Below are 20968 nucleotides of genomic sequence, written 5' to 3'. Positions count from 1 at the left end.
TCCTACCGGCACCCACATCTGCCTAGATGGCCTCTTCTTATCTCTAGCTTCATAGCCGTGGTGGTTCTCCCGCTGTCGGAACGACCCCACATCACTTCTTGGCTTTCTGACGTAGTATCCAGGCCATCTAAAGTACTCCCTCGGTGCCTTTTCTGCCCTTCTGAATTGTCCCTCTCCATAATCCTGCTTCTTCCTCGGGGATATTACCCCCTCCCTCACCTTCTGATGCAATTCTTTCCTAAGCTCATTTTCCCTCTTCTCCTCCAAACCTTGCCGTAGGTCCTTCTCCTTTGCCCCCTCCGCACCAGTGTGCTTCTTCTGCGGGCTCTGGACCTCTTGCTGCTCCTTCTCCTTCTGCATTGTCCCACCAGTGTGGGAATCAGCCGAGTATGTGTATTCTATGTAGAGGGATCTGCGGGTTGGGAGATCACGTACATGCGCATATCCTCTCGTTGCGTTTTCCCCTCCACTTGACATAGAACTATCCCTACTATTATTTTTACTGGAAGTACCTCTCTATTGTTTCTTCTCATGATGGCTCGACGCTGCTCTTCCAGGTGAAGCACGCAGCCATTCACCCCACTGTGAAAGTGGATCCACAGGTGGGTCACAAACCCCATCCACGTGCACAAGTCTGCCACAATCAAAACAGAAGTGAGGGACTTTCTCATACGTGAAGTCAAACCACGTTTGTTCTTTATCATCTAGCTTCTTCCACTAGTAGAAAAAGGGTCAAATGTGAGACACATTAGTCCCGGTTTGTAACAGAACCGGCACTAATGTGTCCATTAGTGCCGGTTCCAATGGCTAGGCGGGAGGAGCTCTTTAGTACCAGTTCGTGGCGAACATTTAGCACCGGTTCGTGCCACGAACCGGTACTAAAGAAAGTGGTGGCAGGATGTTGTCAGAGTGGGGCCCTTCCAGCACCTTTAGTACCGGTTCGTGGCACGAACCGGTACTAAAGGTTGTCCTATATAAACCCTTCGTCCACCCGCACTCTGTTCTTCCCCCTTTCCCCTCTCCCTCTCCTCTGTTCTTCCCTTCTTCCTCTCGAGTTCATCACAAAATTTGCCCCAAATTTGTCAAGATTTGCAGGCCCTCATCCATTCAAATGATCACCAAGGTTAGCAACTTTGTCCTTTCATCTCTCATTGCTAGATTAGCTCTTGCATTGGTTTATATAGTGATTAATTGTGGGTTTTAGTAATTTGGGAGGAATTATATGTGGTAGTATTTGATTTATATGCAATTTGAGGTCAAAATAACACTTAGTTTGCATATGTAGGTGTGGTGTACTTAGTGCCTTCTAAATCTCCGTCGTAACCACCGTTGATCGCCTGCACCGTCCTGTCGCCCGCACCACCTTGTGGTGAGCCTCTTGTTCATGAAATTTTATATAAAAAATTGATGTTTGTGTGATTTGGATATATAGTTACTCGTATAACAATTATCTTACCCGTATGTTGTTTGTTATACATAGTGCCATGGTTTTGATATCCGTCCCCGTCGGCCCTCGTCCTTGTTATGATTCGGATGTGGTATATTCTCTTTTAAAACTATTTGTTGCATTTCGTGTTTATGACAAATTATGCCCATCAAGTTGACATAGATATTTTTATCTAGGATGTATGTGAACCGGAAATTCCAACCGACCCTATTGTCGAGAGGTTAAATTTAGTTGAAAGAGAAAATGAGTACTTGAAAGAAAAATTGAAAAGAATTGAGGGGGAGAAGATGGAATTGTAGTTGCATGTTGCCGATGTCGTCGATGATCACAAGATCAAGATGGGGAAAATGCGCTTGAAGATCAGAAAGATTAGAAAATATGCCATCGATAGTGAGGCTTGGTATCATTATGCTGTTGAATCAATTGTTACCTTAGTTGCGATCTTGATCGCATTTGTTGTTGCATTTAAATGCTTTAGCTAGAGAGTTATTTGTTTGTTGCATTTAAGTGTTGTATGAACTTTATGTATGAACTTGTATTAATTTGGTATGTTCGGTGTTGTGTAATGAAGATGAGCCGGCAATGGATGTACGATGACCGATGCTCTCCCCAGTTCGTTGAGGGCGTGCATACTTTTCTGCTTGCGGCTGAGGCAAACAAGCGGGCGGATGGTTTTATGCCTTGTCCATGTGCTGGCTGTAAGAATGGTCGCAATTACTCTACGTCAAGAACCATTCACGTCCACCTGTTTGAGTCCAGTTTCATGCCCCACTATAATGTTTGGACCAAGCACGAAGAAAGAGGGGTTATGATGGAAGACAATGAAGAAGAAGAGGACGACGACAGCTATCCTGGCCATGGGTTCCCTGAATACGATGATACAACAATGGGGGAAGAAGCTGAGCCGGTAATGCGGGAAGAAGTTGAGCCGGCAATGCGGGAAGAAGCTGAAGAAGAGGCATCAGATGAGCCCATTGATGATCTAGGTCGGGCGATGGCCGATTCAATGAGAAACTGCGCAAGTGATTTGGAGAAGAAGAAGTTGCAGCGCATGTTAGAGGATCACAAAAAAATGTTGTACCCGAATTGCGTAGGTGACAAGAAAAAGCTGGGCACCACACTGGAATTGCTGCAATGGAAGGCAGAGAATGGTGTATCTGACAAGGGATTAGGAAAGTTGCTGGTAATGATAAAGGATATGCTTCCAAAGGACAACGAATTGCCCGAGAGTACGTACGAAGCAAAGAAGGTTGTCTGCCCTCTAGGGTTAGAGGTGCAGAAGATACATGCATGCCCTAATGATTGCATCCTCTACCGCGGTGAGTACGAGGATTTGAACGCTTGCCCAGTATGTGGTGCATTGCGCTATAAGATCAGCCGCGATGAGCATGGTGATGTCGAGGGCGAGCGCCCCAGGAAGAAGATTCCTGCCAAGGTGATGTGGTATTCTCCTATAATACCACGGTTGAAACATTTGTTCCAAAACAAAGAGCATGCAAAGGAGATGCGATGGCACAGAGAAGACCGTAAGAAAGACGGAAAGTTGAGAGTACCGGCTAACGGGTCGCAGTGGAGAAAAATCGAAAGAAAGTACGGGAAGGAGTTTGCAGATGACGCAAGGAGCGTATGGTTTGGTCTAAGCGCAGATGGCATTAATCCTTTTGGGGAGCAGAGCAGCAACCATAGCACCTGGCCTGTGACTCTATGTTTGTATAACCTTCCTCCTTGGTTGTGCATGAAGCGGAAGTTCATTATGATGCCAGTGCTCATCCAAGGCCCTAAGCAACCCGGCAATGACATTGATGTGTACCTAAGGCCATTAGTTGAAGAACTCTTACAACTGTGGAATGGAACAGGTGTACCTGCGTGGGATGAGCACATGGGGGAAGAATTTGACCTAAAGGCGTTGTTGCTTGTGACCATCAATGATTGGCCTGCTCTCAGTAACCTTTCAGGACAGACAAACAAGGGATACCGCGGATGCACGCACTGTTTGGATGATACCGACAGTATATATTTGAATAGTTGTAAGAAGAATGTGTACCTGGGACATCGTCGATTTCTTCCGAGCAGGCATCCCGTAAGAAAGAAAGGCAAGCATTTCAAAGGTGAGGCGGATCACCGGACGAAGCCTCGCCACCGTACTGGTGCTGATGTACATGATATGGTCAAGGATTTGAAGGTGATATTTGGAAAGGGTCCTGGCGGACAACCTGTTCCGAAGGACGCTGACGGACGCGCACCCGTGTGGAAGAAGAAATCTATATTTTGGGACCTGCCATATTGGAAAGACCTAGAGGTCCGCTCCGCAATCGACGTGATGCACATGACGAAGAATCTTTGCGTGACCCTGCTTGGCTTCTTGGGCGTGTATGGGAAGACAAAAGATACACCTGAGGCATGGGAGGACCAGCAACGTATGCACGGAGAAGACAGCATACATCAGGGTCATGCAAGCTACGCTCTTACCAAAGAAGAGAACGAAATCTTCTTTGAATGCCTGCTCAGTATTAAGGTACCGTCTGGCTTCTCGTTGAATATAAAGGGAATAATAAACATGGCAGAGAAAAAGTTCCAGAACCTAAAGTCTCATGACTGCCACGTGATTATGACGCAACTGCTTCCGGTTGCATTGAGGGGGCTTCTACCGGAAAATGTTTGATTAGCCATTGTGAAGCTATGTGCATTTCTCAATGCAATCTCTCAGAAGGTAATCGATCCAGAAATCATACCAAGGTTACAGAATGATTTGGTGCAATGTCTTGTCAGTTTCGAGTTGGTGTTCCCACCATCCTTCTTCAACATCATGACGCACGTCCTAGTTGACCTATATTTCTACACAATATGTTCCCCTTTGAGAGGTTCGTGGGAGTCTTAAAGAAATATGTTCATAACCGTGCTAGGCCAGAAGGAAGCATCTCCAAGGGCCATCAAAATGAGGAGGTCATTGAGTTTTGTATTGACTTTATTCCTGACCTTAAGCCGAGTGGTGTTCCTGAATCGCGGCATAAGGGCAGACTGGATGGAAAAGGCACGCTAGAAGGGGAACAAATAATATGTATGGACGGACATTCTCTCACTGAAGCACACTACACAGTTCTACAGAATTCCGCCTTGGTGGCTCCGTATATGGATGAACACAAGAATTTGCTACGCTCCAAACACCCGGAGCGGTCTGATGACTGGATTACACTTGAACAAACCAGGAGTTTCGCCAGCTGGTTGCAGACACGTACCATGCATGACACCTCTATTGAAGATGACCTGTACTTGTTGTCCCAGTTACCATCTTCGAATATAATGACTTTCAAAGGGTACGAGATAAATGGTAATACATTTTACACGATCTCCCAAGATAAGAAGAGCACCAACCAAAACAGTGGTGTCCGCTTTGATGCAGAAACCAAGACGGGAAAGGAAACATATTATGGTTATATACAGGACATATGGGAACTTGACTATCGATGTGGTTTAAAGGTCCCTTTGTTTCGGTGCAAATGGGTCAATATGACACGAGGCGTGGTAACGGAAGACCCGCAGTACGGAATGACAACAGTGGATCTCAACAATCTTGCGTATGTAGACAAACCATTCGTCCTAGCCAATGATGTGGCACAGGTTTTCTATGTGAAGGACATGTCTACCAAGCCAAGAAAAAGAAAAGATAAGGAAGCGAATGCATCGTACGATGAGCCAAAGCGGCACATAGTTCTTTCTGGGAAGAGAAACATCATGGGAGCGGATGACAAGACAGACAAGTCAGAAGATTATGAAAAGTTTGATGAAATTGTTCCATTCACAGTGAATATTGACCCGAGTATCCCGTTAAATGATGAAGATTTTCCATGGTTACGGCGCAAAGGGACACACACGAAGAAAAAGTTTCACACCCAAAGATCTGGGATGTGATCGGCTTCACTATCATCACTTTCTTCTGTGTTTCACACCCAGAGGGGAATCTCTGTAATAGTTAGGGTAGTTATGTGTTTTGGCATTTGAAACACGAAGAAATTTTATGTGCAAACAAATTCTTTCATGCCTTTACTGATTTTTAAAGTTAAGTTATTCCCAAACTAGTGATTCACACTAATTTCAAATAATTCAAAATTTAAACTATTCAAATTTGAAAACTACGGGCACTAACAGAAAGTTTGCAATTTTTTGTACCTAAAGCAAAAATATTCACAAAGAAACTCTAAATACACAAAAAAACAACACAAAAATAAATAAAGCAAAAAAATAAAAAAAAGCCCGCCTACTAGGCCAGAGCGGCCTGCATACGACTAGAAACCCAACCTGTTGTTGGGCCAGGATGCAGGCCCGCAAAGGCCAAGTGGGCCCACAGGGCAGCAAAGAGCACGTAGGCCCAGTAGGCCTGCTTTGGAGAGGAGCTCGAGAGAGCGACCGCAAGGGGGTTTATAAACCAGTGCGGTCGCCCCTCGGCTAGCGAGGTGGGACTAAACTTGCCGCACCGCACCTGCGCCAGCGCACTCCCTTTAGTACCGGGTCATGGCGAAGGGTCAAATGTGAAGCACAGTAGTGCCGGTTGGAATTTCAGCCGGCACTAATGTGTACACTAGTGCCGGTTCGTGGCGGCGATCAATAGCACCGGTTCGTGGCGAACCTTTAGTACTGGTTTACGCCACGAACCGGTACTAAAGAGGCTGTGTCAGCCTCCGGTCAGGCTATGGCCCCACCATCACCATTTAGTGCCGGTTCGTACCACGAACCGGTACTAATGTGGTTGTGTCAGGTAAGGCTGGGGCCCCACGAGCACGTTTAGTACCGGTTCATGGATGAACCAGACGTAAGATGTTTTTTAGTCCCACCTCGCGAAGTGAGAGGGACTAGGAGCGGTTTATAAGCCCTGAGTGCAGAGACGATGAAGGAGAGGCTCAATGCTCACGTTGCTTAGCTTCAAGCCTTCAGGAATACGGTAGAGTGCACGGAGCTATGTGCAGTGCAGTTTACACTATTCCGAAAGGCTTGAAGCAAATTAACGAGCATTGCACCTCTTTTTTATTTTTAATAACTTATTACAACTCCGGACTTCTTCTGTTATGGCAAAAACTAATTGCACGTCGACATTTGTTTTTTTTTAAGTTATAACTCCAGACATTGACCATCAAGTTTTGCAGAAAAGAAAAAATAGAAGAAAACAAGAAAAACTATAGCTGAAAAGAAAAAAACTATATAAAAAAACTACTCAGAAAAAAAAGAAAATAAATAGATGAAAAAAATTATATTTGCTATTTTTCAATCGTTCACAAAATGACCGTGAAATTGAAAATCACTACAAAATGAACTCTGAAAATGTTGAATTTTGGCAAACTAGATGAAAAACTACTCACAAATAAATAGAAGAAAATAAATATAACAGAAAAGAAAAACTATACAAAAACTACGCAAAAATAAATAGAAGAAAATAAAGCAGAAAAGAAAAAAAATATAAAAAAAAATTGGGGCGCTGCCCTGTGGGCCTGATAGGCCACATGTGTGTAATTACAAGCCTTAAAGGCCGAGCAGACTCACAGGGCAGCACACAGAGTTTAGGCCCATAAGCCTGCTATATAGACGAGTTCGAAGTAGTAGCCGCGGCTGGGTTTATAAACCAGTGTGGCTGCCCTTCGCCCGGCGAGGTGGGACTAAACTTTAGGGTGGCAGCGCGAGGCCTTTAGTACCGGTTGGTGGCTCCAACCGGTACTAAAGACCACCCTTTAGTACCGGTTGGTGGCTCCAACCGGTACTAAAGGCCTCGTCTTCCCGCCTCTTCGCCTGGCCAAAGTTGGCCTTTAGTACCGGTTGGTGGCTCCAACCGGTACTAAAGGCCTCGTCTTCCCGCCTCTTCGCCTGGCCAAAGTTGGCCTTTAGTACCGGTTGGTGGCTCCAACCGGTACTAAAGACCTCTCCTATATATACAACACTTGCGAAAATTTCATTCTCCCTCTGTTTCTTCCTCTGTTTCCCCATTGAAGCACCGCCCGCGCGCCCCGATCGATCGACGCCGTCGCCGTCGCCGCCCCCGTCCCCGTCGCTGCCCCCGTCCCCATCGCCGCCCCCGTCCCTGTCGCCGCCCTCGTCTCCGTCGCCCCCCCGGGCCCGTCACCGTCGCGCCGTCGCCGCGTCGCCGCCCCCGCGTCACGCCCCGGCCCGTCACCGCCCCCGGTCGTCGCCTCGCCGTCGCCGTTGCCCCGCTGTGAGCTCTCCCCCTCTAACCCCTCTCCCTCGCCCCCGGCGGCCACCATGGGCGCCGCCCCTCCCCGAGCCCATACACACACATAAGCATGATGAACACACACACACACACACACATACATATGTATGAATTAATGCATGTATATATTAGTATATACGTATTTTGTATGTTTAATTAGTTTAGATTATTTAGATTATTCTTTTTTCACTATTATATATGTATGAATGCATGTTAGATGGATATAATTAGTGTTTAATTAGTATGGAAATTTTTTATATAATGTTGTTTTTTAGTTTTTTAATGGATGTATAGAAGTTGTGTTTTCTGTTTTTAGTGTTAGATGCTTAATTAGTATGAAATAGTATATAGATTTTTGACATATGCAATGATAGCATAATTAGTGTTATATAGAAATGTTAGAAATTTTAGTTATCAAAATCCAATCATTAAAAAAATGTTACTTTTTGCGGGCATATAGCTAGTATTTGTTCTCGACGATGCCCGGCCCGCATCCTCGCCGTCGACCCGTCCGTGACGACGTCCGGCTGACCCATGTCCGGGACTGGGCTCCGCCGGGCTGGCACTGGGAGGTACTGCCTGGAGGGGCGCGCCGCTTGATGAGGAACCCTGCCCAAGGTCCCGTACTCGACCCTGATCTCGTTTGGTGGCGTTCGCGTGGGCCAGTTTCGGTGCGGAGGGACCCCGCCCCGCCGGAGGTGGTACGTCACCGTGTCAGGGAAAGGGACGAGCACATCCATCGCTACATGGTTGCGTTAGAAGGCGGCAGGTTCTCCAATACCTGGCACTTTCTTCAGGGATCTCACTTCAGCTATGATCCTGTGAGGGTTCCTTCTCTTTGGGTGTCCACCGCCCGCGCCGCAGGAACCGCGAGTGTCCTAGATTCTTCTGTAGTATTCGATCTTTAATTAGCTACCTAGCCAGTGATGTACTATTCAATATTATATATTATTCGAGACGATGTATTCGAGATTATATCTATTATTCTAGACGATGTATTCGAGATTATATCTATTATTCGAGACGATGTAATTTGAATACTAAATTGTTTTATATTTCTTTTGGATTAGTTAAATAAAAGCTATGGCAGACAATACCGACAGAGAGGGAGAACAGACCAAGTTCGATATGATATGCGGGCCAGATGATGATCAGAATGAAGAAGAAGATTATGACGGCTCCGAATTTCTAAACAACACCGGAGAGGGTGATATGATATTCGATCGCGACGACCGAATTGATGAAGTCATGAACTACGATTATGACGATGACGAAGAACATGTTGATCCTAAAACAACAAAGACCGGCGAGGTATATTTATATAAGCAGGCATCTGGTGATCATCACATGTTTTAAATGACTTGAAGATATATTAATGAATCGATCTTTGTTCTTTTAGCCACCCGGATCGAGCAAATCTTCAGGCAAAGGGACGAAATGAGGCCCGAACAAAAAGTTGAAGGAGGGCGTAAAGTACAATATCGAGGCAGTCAGACCTAATGGCGAACCATTAGCGCCTAAGAAGATTGCGGACAAGTTCGTTCGTCAGTGCGGAGTTCTTGTGAAGGACCAACTCCCGATCAAACTTAAAGAATGGAGAGAGCCAGCAAAGCCACGTCCAGATGTTACTTTTGTCGACAAGAATCAAAAAGATCTGCTTTGGGATACTCTCATGGAACATTTCACCCTACCAGATCATTTCACAAAAGCAGATGTGCAGAAAGTCAAGGACGCTGCTCTTAGGAAGATGGCGGTTGCATTCAAGAACCACAAGAATCGTGAATGGGACAAGTACGTCAAGGGAGGAAGGAAGACTCCAGTATTCGAGGGAACACTAGAGAACCAACATGCTCATTGGGACGATTTCGTGAAATTCAGGGATTCGGAATTAGCTAAGGAACGGTCGAGAATAAACAAGAAGAATGCCGAAAAAAAGGATAAGTTCCATAAGCTGGGGCCAGGTGGCGATGCGGTGGCAATGCCTAAGTGGGATAAGTCTGAGAAAGAGATGGAGGATGCAGGTGTCACTCCGGTTACTAAGAGCTGGCCCCCGGGTGCAGGACATGGTTCTATGCGCATGGGGGGGAGTTGGACCCGAAGACAGGCAATGTTTCGACGAAGGCAAGTCTGAAGGGAGCCGACGATGCGATACTTGTTGCAATAGAAGAGGCACGATCGGGGGTGTTCCAGCCCAACAGAGAGAATGACGAGCTTACGCGTGCCCTGGGAAATCCTGAACTCCCGGGAAGAACACGAGGCAAGGGCGCTATTCTGTGGTATGAGGGGTTTTCAGACTGGAACACCGACTACAGAACCCGTGCGAGAAAGAAGATTGCGGAGGAGAAGAAGAGGAAGATGGAGGAGGAGCAGAGGAAGCGGGACTATGAACGCCTTCAAGGCCTAGAAGCAAGTCAAGTGGAATTGGCAGTCAAATTCCAGCGGCAGCAGGAGCAGATCGACTCACTTACCCAGCAAAGGGGGTCTCAGCAGCTGCAGCAGCTAGCGGATGATCCTTCATTGGATAGCACCGCCCCATCCATGCCGAGAAGCAGCATGGGTTCCGCCCTGGATGACGCAATGCTGGGTAGATACCCCGTGGATGACATCACGGAGAACACTAACTGCGAGCTACACGTCAAAATAACGAACATATCCATGAAGGTGGCGGACGCCGTTGCTTTTACAAATCCCCCCGAGACAACCTTCCATTGCAACCCGATTCCAGCGGGCTATGCTCGTGTCTTGGTTGATGAGGTGGTGGACCCACCATATTCGGAGCTACAGCTTGACATTCCTGGAGGTGACGACGAGCGCTTTCTCGGAGAGGCCAAACATCGTATCATCCTATGGAAAAAGGATTGCATCATCTTTCGAAGGCCACCGACACCGCGTCAGTCGACTCCTCGTCGAAGTCCGCCACCGAGTCAGCAGACTTCCGCTCCTGCAAGTCCACCAAGTCCGGCAAAGTGTCAGGCCACTCCTCCTCCAAGTCCGGCAAAGTGTCAGGCCACTCCTCCTCCTCCAAGTCCGCCACAGCGTCAGACGTCCACTCCTCCTCCAAGTCCGGCACAACCTCAGGCCACTCCTCCAAGTCCGGCATAGCTTCAGGCCACTCCTCCTCGTCCAACTCAGCCCTGTCAGCCGTCTCCACCGCCTCAGCAATCGCAGAAGAGACACCCCGCAGCTATGGTGCGTAGCGGTACGAGTCGAGGTAGTACAGGAAGTACAGGCGGAGGCAAGCGATATAAATATGGTCCAAGCCTCACGCCTCTTCCGTAGAGGCCTTATGACAAGTCCGAGGAGGAAAACGCAGCCATATCGAAGGCCAAGGTGGAAGCCCATTTTGCACCGAAACCGCCACCGCCGCCAAGGGAGAAAGTGCCTGAGGAAACGATTGACCACTTCATTCGTATGGCTCAACCACCAGCTCCCAAGCCTGTTGACACAGACTATGAGCGCCACATCAGGAAGTTAAATCGAGCACGTCTACGTAAGGAGCCGAGCTCGGGATCGAGCAAACAACAAGCAGTTGTCAAAAAATGCGGGAAAACCATTCCCCAGCTGGGAGAACAGGCGGCGCAATCGATCCCCTCGCTTGTTGTGCCAACAACACATGACAGTACGCGCGCCCAATATTATTGTGGGCAAACAGTTTACGTTCTCGAGGTGGGCAATGTGGTAATAACCAAGGACCATATAATGCAGGCTGAAGTTCTCAACATCACTGTTGGACAACTCCTCGAGATCGAGCACATGCCTGTTCTTAGAGAGGATGAAATAAAACGGAAATATGTCCGGGGCCAACCTTTGGTCGAGCCAGACAAGGTCAAGAACCTCCCAATGAGAATGTATGAATTGCATCAATGGTACATGAACATTACCAAGATTTTAGATCGATTGTCCCTCATGGTGAATGTCACGGAGGATCGTTACTTCCATGAGAAAGCTCTATCCGTTGAGTATTCTGAACTGTTTCAGTTATACAATCAAGACGCACTCGACAAATCTATCGTCAGTTGCTATTGTCTGTAAGTGATTTCTTTCTGTAATTTAAGTCTCAAGCTAGCTGTAGTGATCCTTTTGATCAATCATTACCTGTAATTATCCTCGCTATATTCTTTTCTGTGGTATTATGCAGGATGAAGATGTACGAAATGAGAAAAGGTGGACGCTTTGGCATTGGGTTCATTGACCCAAACACCGTTATGAATACACATGGCGGATAAATCCACATCATCAAAAGGACGTAGAGGACAACATGCTAGAGTTCTTGAAGCGCCTCAAATACAATGAAGATATACTACTTCCTTACAACTTCCAGTGAGTCACACTGTCTTGTACTACAAATTCTCTGTTTTTGCCTACTAGCTAGCTACATATTTTTGCTTACATATGCCCGCTTAATTAAGACATGCAAACGTGTGTGCATGCAGATTTCACTGGGTCTTGTGTATCATTAAAGTTGACGACGGAACAGTTGAAATACTGGACTCACTACTCAAAGTTAAAACTGACTATAACATCTTGTTTGGGATAGTCAACAGGTAATTTCAATCATTTTTAACTATATATCTCGGCCTATTTAGTTCGTCATTTCATGATATGAACTATTTAATAACCCCTTTATTTATTTTCTTTGTCGGCGGGCAGGGCTTGGGCAAGGTTTATCGGCGTCACGGAAGGCGAATGGAAAAAAAAAAGCTTCAATGGTTTCGACCCAACGTAAGTAATTAAGTAGTACTAGCTAGCTAGCTAGCTGCCATCTCTTTAATTATCATGCTTGATTAATTATTATCTGATCAAATTCCATTCTCGTAAAGGCCCTGAAGCAGGCGCAGGGGACTGATCTATGTGCATTCTGCGTTTGCGAGAACATTCGCATGATGGCGTCCGAAAGGAGCAGATCTCAAAGACAGGAATGGGTACGCTTGTCAGAACACTATTCACAATTTTTACACCATTATCAATATCTAGTCACACAACTAATACACATGCATATTGATCTCCTTCTTAACAGTTCATAGAGGTGCGGGAGAAGCTCCTAGAAATGGAGCGCGTAGAAGCACTTCAAGAGGAAATAGCGGGATTTTTGCTCGACCAGGTCATAAATCCGAAGGGAGAATACTATTACCCGCTACCGCCCCCATGAAAACCACTTCCAATTGTCATCGTGCTCCGAAGGCACCAATTAGGCTAATGCCACTGGCTCCAAAGGCAACACGCATATGTAGGAGAAATTGTATATAGCTATACATGTGTGTATGTGTGAATTAATTAATAAGGTGGTTTGTGAGACATTGATGATATCTATATCCATGATTGGTTCTACTAGAAATTCTATTTATTTATATATATATACACAATGTGTAGTATCGTAAAATACCAGCAAACGAAAAAGAATTAAAATGGAAATACAAAATTAAATGAAAAAGAAATCATAAAACTAAAACCCCCCCAAACCTTATAGTACCGGTTGGTCTTACCAACCGGTACTAAAGGGCTCCAGGCCCCCGGAGCTGGCTCGTGCCACGTGGTTGCCCTTTAGCACCGGTTCGTGCTGAACCGGTACTAAAGGGGGGGGGGGCTTTAGTGCCCATACTTTAGTGCCGGTTATGGAACCGGCACTAAAGGGCCTTACGAACCGGTGCTATTGCCCGGTTCTGCACTAGTGTTCTTTAAATATAATCCACGAACAAGTGGCTCATACAGAGCAATCCTCGCCCGCACTCTTAAGCTGGGTTCCTCTTGCAAAACCATCCTCTCCCACGTCTACTTTAACTACTGTTCCGAGCCAATTTCCAAGCGCCTCTCCAAAAGCTTTTGATCTTTTATCCAGAGGCAAATCATCAACCCTAACCCAAGTCTCAATCGAGTCAAAAATCATCTCAGACGGCCTGGTTTCTCTGTCATAATCCTTCAGAGCTACAACATTAAAATCAAACTGCCATGGGCCGTTGTTCAGCACGTGCTTCCAGTCCCCCTCACTGCCAAACCTGATCATAAACATGTTGGCGCCAAGCATCTTGAACTGGGCCTCCCTGTGCAAACCCCATGCCCGCTGCATCGCCCTTTCAAACGCATGCTTGACGAGTGGGCGTGGGCAGAAAGATTTCCCAACGACAGCCCACTTCATATCAATCTTCGTCCTTGGATCTGGATCCTCAAACACAAAACCAGCTGCTTCCTTCTCCGTCAATGCCAGCCCCCCCATCTTCGCCGACACGGACGCTGCATCCTCCGAGGTCTTGCCATCTGCCGGGGACTCTGAAGCTCTTATGTTCGTCGTATCCCCCGTCTCCCCCGCCTTCACCGGAGTTTGTTTCCTCGGAGTCGCCGCCACCGGAGGAGTCCCCCCCCCCCCCCCACTCGAAGAAGACGCCATGAGCACCTCGTCCAGTAGGGTAGCCAAACGCAGGACCAAGCCAGGGGTGCAGCGCCGTCGCTACGCCCCAGCCGCCCTGAAGAATCACCGCCACCCACGTGCAAAACCCTAACCCTAGGCGCCGCCTTCCGATCGCCTCAGCAATCGCCTCTCGATCGCCTTAGATGTTCGGTTTCGGTGGTGTCATTTCCTCTACATGCGACGTCTACGTCCCTGTTTGTCTGTTCGGCAACTGCGCAGCTGTAGCTGAGCACTTGTCCGCACGCAAGCCACCAGCCAAAACCCCATGCAGGCCACCACGTAATGGGCCTTGCCCATTACCACCTCCGGTATGGCTTGTCTCCTGGCCCGTCTTCCCTTCTGACCACAAGAGCCTAACCCTTTCCCTTTGTGTGTTGTTCTTCCGGCCACCTACAGACCTCTTCTCAAGTCGATAAGCACAAAGACTACTTCTCCATGGACGAGCACACACAACTTTTCTTGCATCTGCTTTGATCCCTTGTGCTTCGCAAAATTCCGTGAATGTGCGTGACTTGAAAGTTCACGTGCATAGTCGGAAAGTACTCAACGAGTGCGTCGTCAAGGTCGGGACCTGCGCCAACACCAGAATGATAGGGAAGAACCACTCAGTCACACACTAAAATTGTTTAGAAAGGAAATCATGGCAGATAAATTTGCGCCAGTAGTTTAGGCATGAATGGCGATTGCCGTTTTGGATTGGCGATAACGCTGCAATAGAAGCTATTTCGCGGGCGATTTAAAATCATGGATCCAGCCCTTGGCAAAACACCGGAGCAGAGTATAACAACTTTGCATACAATCGCATTTTATTAAAACAGATCAGATTAGCAAATAAGTACATGTAGTATTCACCGTTAGTAAACGCTGAACTTACAAACTCTTCATCGCATTGTTCAAATTATATATGCCGGCCGTGGTCGCTTATTTGGCCACGGCGGCCTGCTTGGGCTTGAAGTCGTCCTCCTCCTTCCCATAGGCGGAGACGGGGAAGGACCTTCCCAGTCCGGTGGGCGTTTTGAAACTGATCTTTGAGTGGTCATTCTTGTCGATGTACATGGCGCAGACAGTGACCCAGATGAGGAGCTCCTTGCTCTTGACCCCCGTGATGCGCTTCATCTTGCGGTCCTGGACGAAGGCCGTCACCTCGGTGGCATACGAGACCAGCCTCCCGATCTGCTTGAAGGTGTGCGTGAGCGCCTTCTTCTGGCGCAGCCACACGAAGCCCGTGGAGCGGTTGTAGCCGACCTCCTCGATGTCCGCCAGCGGCAGCAGGCCCAGTGGCATGTTGGTCTCAGCCAGCAGCTCCACCGCCTTCTCGGCGCACAGCGCCGCGCCGTGGTACACCTCCGCCCCCTCCCTGTTCACCTCGATCGCCTGCGACGCCATCTCGATGGAATAAATTTAATCTCTCGAAGCAAACTCTGGATCAACTCTGACGCTCGGGAGATGCAGGGGACTTTTGGTCTTGGAGGCTTATTGATTGATGTGGTGGGTTTGGGGGTGGGGAGGGGCTGATTTATAGGGGCGAGAAATTCTACTAATGATGTTCACTGGAATGCTTACCTCTGGAGGAAAGCGGGTGAGAAATCAAAGGTATGAACTTGAGGCATGACACTCCAGCGACCTGTGTCAACGTCGTGTCGTATACGGGGAGCGATCCGGCGGATGGAATGGCGTTGCTGGTAGTTGAATTAATACTCCTGCTAGTGATGCTAGCACGCGTCTGATGGGACACTTGTTGGTCCAGTGCAACCACCCTAGTTAATGTACGATTTTCCTTGGCCAGGTTGATGGATGCTGCTGGTACTAATAGATCCGTAGCACCGTTCATTTCAGCAACAATTTGTCGTTGAAAGAACCTTTGGTTTCTGCATGTATATACACACCATACGAGGAAAAATAGTAATACAAGAAATAAAAGTAAAAGAATAAGATTTTTAGAAAAAACTATAATTTCTTTCGCACTAGTATGTAAATTTGCACGATTAAAAAATCAGCATTGACTTCAGGGCAAAAAATATATTGGATGGACTTTTTCTTTTTTCTAAAAGAAGTCAATGGGTTATTTTTCTTTTTGTGGAACTTCTTTTGCAAGTATAATTGAAGGTCAATTTTATTCTCAAAGTATTTTCAATTTTTTTTTGACTTTTTACTTAATTGTTTTTATAAATAGGCTGTATATACACCCATAGACCAATAGTTTCACTCCTAGTTGGTTGCGCTTTCTATGCATGATAGTAGCTGCCCACACTATTCTGCTATGAGTACTTTAATGTAGTGGACTTTTTCTAGAGGTACACCGATGACGGATGCAAGCGGCAGAATGATTCACTCCATCCGGTCCTAAATATATGTCCTTTTAGAGATTCGAATATAGACAACATATGAAGATAAATGAATGAATCAACACTTTAAAATACGTCTACGTACATTCGTATGTAGTGTATATTGCAACGAAAGTACTAATGTGAGCCCGAGCTCACAGGATCCCGGAATCTGCACCGCAGGGCTATATCGAGATGCTCAGCGGCGTCAGAGCGGTTCCAGCTCATTTTTTGGTTTCTGGTTTTTTATTATGGCCATTGGCCCACGGTCGGGATGCATTACGTTTATGCCGTCAGCAATCCTCGGCGCGGATCACAAATATGCTCACGAATTGAGCCGGTTCGGCCGCGATTCTGGACTAATGCCGCCCACTACTTCATTTAATGTACCCAGCCGTTGGAGCTACCAATCTTCTTGAACACACTCCTCTTCATAATCCCCATCATCCAGCCGGCCGCTCACCCAGATCTGTAGCTCCACAAGAACTCACTCCAGCCATTGCCAGCAACTCCAACGCTTCCTAGCCATGTCTGCATCTTCCTCGTCGGTAGGCCATGGCGAGGTCTTGCCTCTTGTTCCATGCAAGGACTGCCATGCCCAGATTTACACTTGGATTGCTCGCAGCGGATTGCCTCGTCTGTAAGTTTTATAGCCAGAATCGATTTTTGCTGATCACAGCCTCTGCGTTGGATTTCTAGTTTCTAATGCATTTGGTTTCCTCATTTCTTGTGATTTGTAGAGAGGGCTTTGTGGATACATGAGGTCGAGCGAGGAGTACCGTGCTCAGCTGAGTGACCAGATTGTTGGAGATCCTGTAGCCGCCCCTCATCAGCCCGCAACTTACAGGCACCGGAGAGCTAGATCAGGCGAACCAATGGAGGAGTGGAGCCACGCAAGCGAGCTTGCACGGAATGGCCGAGCGGAGCAGCAGGCATGGAGCGGGCACGCTCGGGTTAACACAGCAGGCGCAGCGGCGGCCTCGTCAAGCCTCCTTGTTATGCTAGTTGCTGCCATACTGCCACTGGTGGTCGGAGTGTTTGTGTTAGCCCTTCTAGTCAAGATAGCCTATCTGCTTCGTAGGTAGGAGAATAGGTTAGTGCAGCCGTGTTCGTCAGATATCCTTGTGGTGCTAAGTTAAATCCTTGTAATCACTCATGTGCGTCAGTAATGAATTATGTTCCCGGTATTAATCTAATTTTGTTGATATGGGGAGTCAAAATTATTAAGGGTGTTGCTGTGCATAGCCAGACAACAGATCAAACGTACCACTGCCCTGCAATAAATCACTTGTACCTACCTCTCCCGTGCACAGCCAGCGGGCGACCATATCTCAGTTACTCCCCTGTTCACCCTCCCCAACCCCAAGAAGCACCTGCAATCTCGCCGGAGTGGACCCCCTGCTCGCGCTACGTACGCCGGGTACGCTCGCAGGTCAAATCCTGTTTTTGTGTTTTGCGAGGGTGGATCTGATCTGAATCATGTGTATGCGTACTTTATTTTAATTATGCAAATCTCGAATTGTTCTGTATTGCAAAGTACAGATCACTCCTAATATCCCAAACTTTGTTTAGAGCAAAACGCGGATCTGTTTCCTTTTAGCCTGTCATTCTGTCAATGCAAACCAGCGCATGCATATGCAGATTCGACCAGAACTACTTTGTCCAGATACATTCTGTTCTTAATAGTTTTTGCTAGTGCATGTCTACGTACACATCAAGCATAGAAGTTTGCATGTCTGATATCACTGGACATAGGGACTGCGTGCTATGTGATACAAGATTTCTACATTGCTTAAGCACTGACAACGTTATCTACAGGCTGTAATCATGTCCGACTCAGGCAGTTGTGATGTTGCGGCTCAACAAGTATCACCACAAGACGCTGAACACTCGTCCGGTGCCTATGAAGGACAGGCGGCACCAGCCCCCACATCCCGAAGTTCAGTTAAGAGAGCAGTGGAAGTAATCCAGTCGTTCGTTGAATTCAACAGGTGCTTGGTTTCAAAATTGGGTTTGGTTTTCCCTGCAACCATTTTATACTACCAACTTTCAGCTAAACAAGTGCAGACAATCTAAAAACAGATATGCATATTGTAAAAAGTTTCAACAAACGGAAGCATACCGCACATCTTGTCCGATTGACATTTAGCCCACTCTTCCCATATCGAATTCCGGATCCTTTCTTCCATGAATACTGATTGTAGAAATCGTAGGTCTCGCCTAGTGTATCAAAAGTGACCCCTAAGTTTGGTACAATGACATTCTCCCCAGGGGCCTCGGCAAAGACGCAGACTGATTTCTCCAATGCTGTCATCCTATCTGGGCATGGGGCACGACGTGGCGCGACAACTCCGATCCTGACTCTGAAATAGAAACACACAAATAATGGTCGGCTTCAACAATGACTCACTGCCCGATGTGAACATCGGTAGCTACCCGTCATCCTCTGTCCCACACAAATATTCAGATGCCATTTCTGCATTCTGGCTTTGCTCATTTTAATGTTTTCAATTTCTGTCACAGATTACTCCTCCTGCACTTGCACACAATGCAATCATGGTAACCACAGATATCTTTCCCAGAATTTTATCAATTTTACTTCTGTCCTCATAGTACAACAAACAACAGAGATTCATTTTGAACCAGGTTTCCTTATGTTCCTAATTATTTCTATGCTTTGAAGTTCATACCTTCGTGTCCACCCAGGCGTCTTTGAATCAATCTGCTCTATGGAAATTTCTTAAGCCTCTGGCTTATCTCCACTCCCTGTTAGGTCGCCGCTGCATCACCCTGTTAGGTCGCCACCCGGCGTTGAAGTGGCAGCTGCGAGTGCTTCAAGTGGCGGGGCGCAGATCTATCAGTCACCTCTTCAATCAGAGTTCTACTGCACACACACACAGCGAGCGCTCAAGATTTAGATCCCCACTTTAGCAAAACCAAATCGCAGACCAGAAAGAGCAGACATGGACAGATTTCACACATGTTGAATGACTGCATCAAAACCTCCATGCGCGCTGGAGCAGAGATTCTCGAACCCTAGAAGAGCTGTTGTTGTCGCCACCAAGCGCCCCAATAGAACCCGACCGACAGGTGCGAGAGGAAGGAGCCAGCCATATCCCCATCTACCCATTTCTTCATTTACTCTTAGCCCATTGACGTTGTTAACGGACACTGATCCACGGATCAGGAATTGGCCGCGGACTCGAGCTATGGCTCTAATGCCAATCCGCCACAGACTGGAATGGAAATCCCGTTTTGCCCCACCGTCCAAGAGGATTCCTCCTTTTCTTTATCTCTGCCACGCCCTCCACAGGGCTCGGCCTAGGTCACGTGTGTCTGGTAACCCGAATCGCAATGACTTATCGAGCGAGACAGATTCCGTGAGCCTGTGTGCTCGGGATCAATTACTCCGCGTCCATATAGCAAGCTCTAAAATGTCTTATATTTAGGAACGAAGGGAGTACTTTTTTATTCATGTTAGCCGACGTCTCTTGTCTTACTCAACTTAGAGCATCTCTAGCAGACTCCGCATCCCGCCGACCCGCATTTCACGTTTGCAGTTCGCGGAAAAGCTGTTTTGCCGTCTACAGCGAAAAGCCGCAGAGGCAGACCCCACAAAGCCGACCCGCATCCTGTTTTACGGGTCACTTTTTTTTTTGCTTGGTAATACGTGTCTCATTTATATCATAAGGATCATAGTACAAGCCACGTACATACCGACCTGACAAAACTGAAAAGACAGCATAACGCTATCCTTTGCACACAGGAACACCAGCCAAGAAGTAAATTACAAACAAGACTGAAGAATCCTCTGAGCTTGACACCAACACCCGCCACCTGCCTCTGGCACCACCATAGCAGCCACCAAAGGAGAAAATGACGGATCACCTCCACACCCGAGCTCGACGCGGCTCCATTATTGATATGCAGCTTTGCGGACCTCCAAGGTGGCTCACCAATAATGTTAAAGCCATTGCCGTTGAATGAATCAGACCGGGGCAACACCCCGGACATGCCATCGAACTCCAGATCTGGCACCCCTGCCCAACTAAGACGTGGGAGGAGGAAACCATACCTGCCTTCCACGAACCACGAACCCAGATCCACCATCTTCCAGATGTCGTCGCAGACCACAATCTGCATCTGCTCCTGGACTACCTCCCAAGCTCCACCCCGGCGCCGGAGCAAACGCCGTCGCAACGGCGGAGCCCGAGGACACAGGTCCACCACGAGAATACCGCCGCCGCCGCACCATCCTTGCTTGAACAGTCTGGTTTCCAAATCCACCCCAAAAGCAGATCGCCTCGTTGGGGAAGGATCTGAAGATTTATTAGTCAGCGCCGCCATCGCCATTGCCGAAACCATGATGATGAACAACCCAAAAACCTAAAAAACTAATGCCTAAAACAATACACGCGCGTGGATCCGGCGACCCCCTCACCACCGACGACCGAGGTCGTCAGCGGAGGGGAGCCGCCGGAGGACGGCGGCGCAGGAAGGCGCCCTAGCGGCAGGAGGCGAGATCGCCTTTCTTTCTTCTCCTGGAAGAAAGAAAGCGCACGGGTCGCTTTGCGGGGTCT

The 20968-nt window shown here is 47.5% G+C and overlaps 1 protein-coding gene across 1 annotated transcript; it reads right to left on the bottom strand.

Annotated features, from left to right (window-relative positions):
* Positions 1-14852: 14852 nt before the first annotated feature.
* Positions 14853-15635, bottom strand: LOC123067095 (uncharacterized). Its single transcript, XM_044490038.1, has one exon. It carries the CDS (start codon positions 15448-15450, stop codon positions 14986-14988), a length of 465 nt encoding a protein of 154 aa, XP_044345973.1. The 5' UTR covers positions 15451-15635; the 3' UTR covers positions 14853-14985.
* Positions 15636-20968: the final 5333 nt, after the last annotated feature.

The sequence above is a fragment of the Triticum aestivum genome, chromosome 3B (genome assembly GCF_018294505.1).
Source record: "Triticum aestivum cultivar Chinese Spring chromosome 3B, IWGSC CS RefSeq v2.1, whole genome shotgun sequence".
In the NCBI taxonomy this organism is placed as follows: Eukaryota; Viridiplantae; Streptophyta; class Magnoliopsida; order Poales; family Poaceae; genus Triticum; species Triticum aestivum.
Note: the sequence above shows the minus strand (reverse complement) of the source record. Positions and strands in the feature narration are given on the sequence as shown.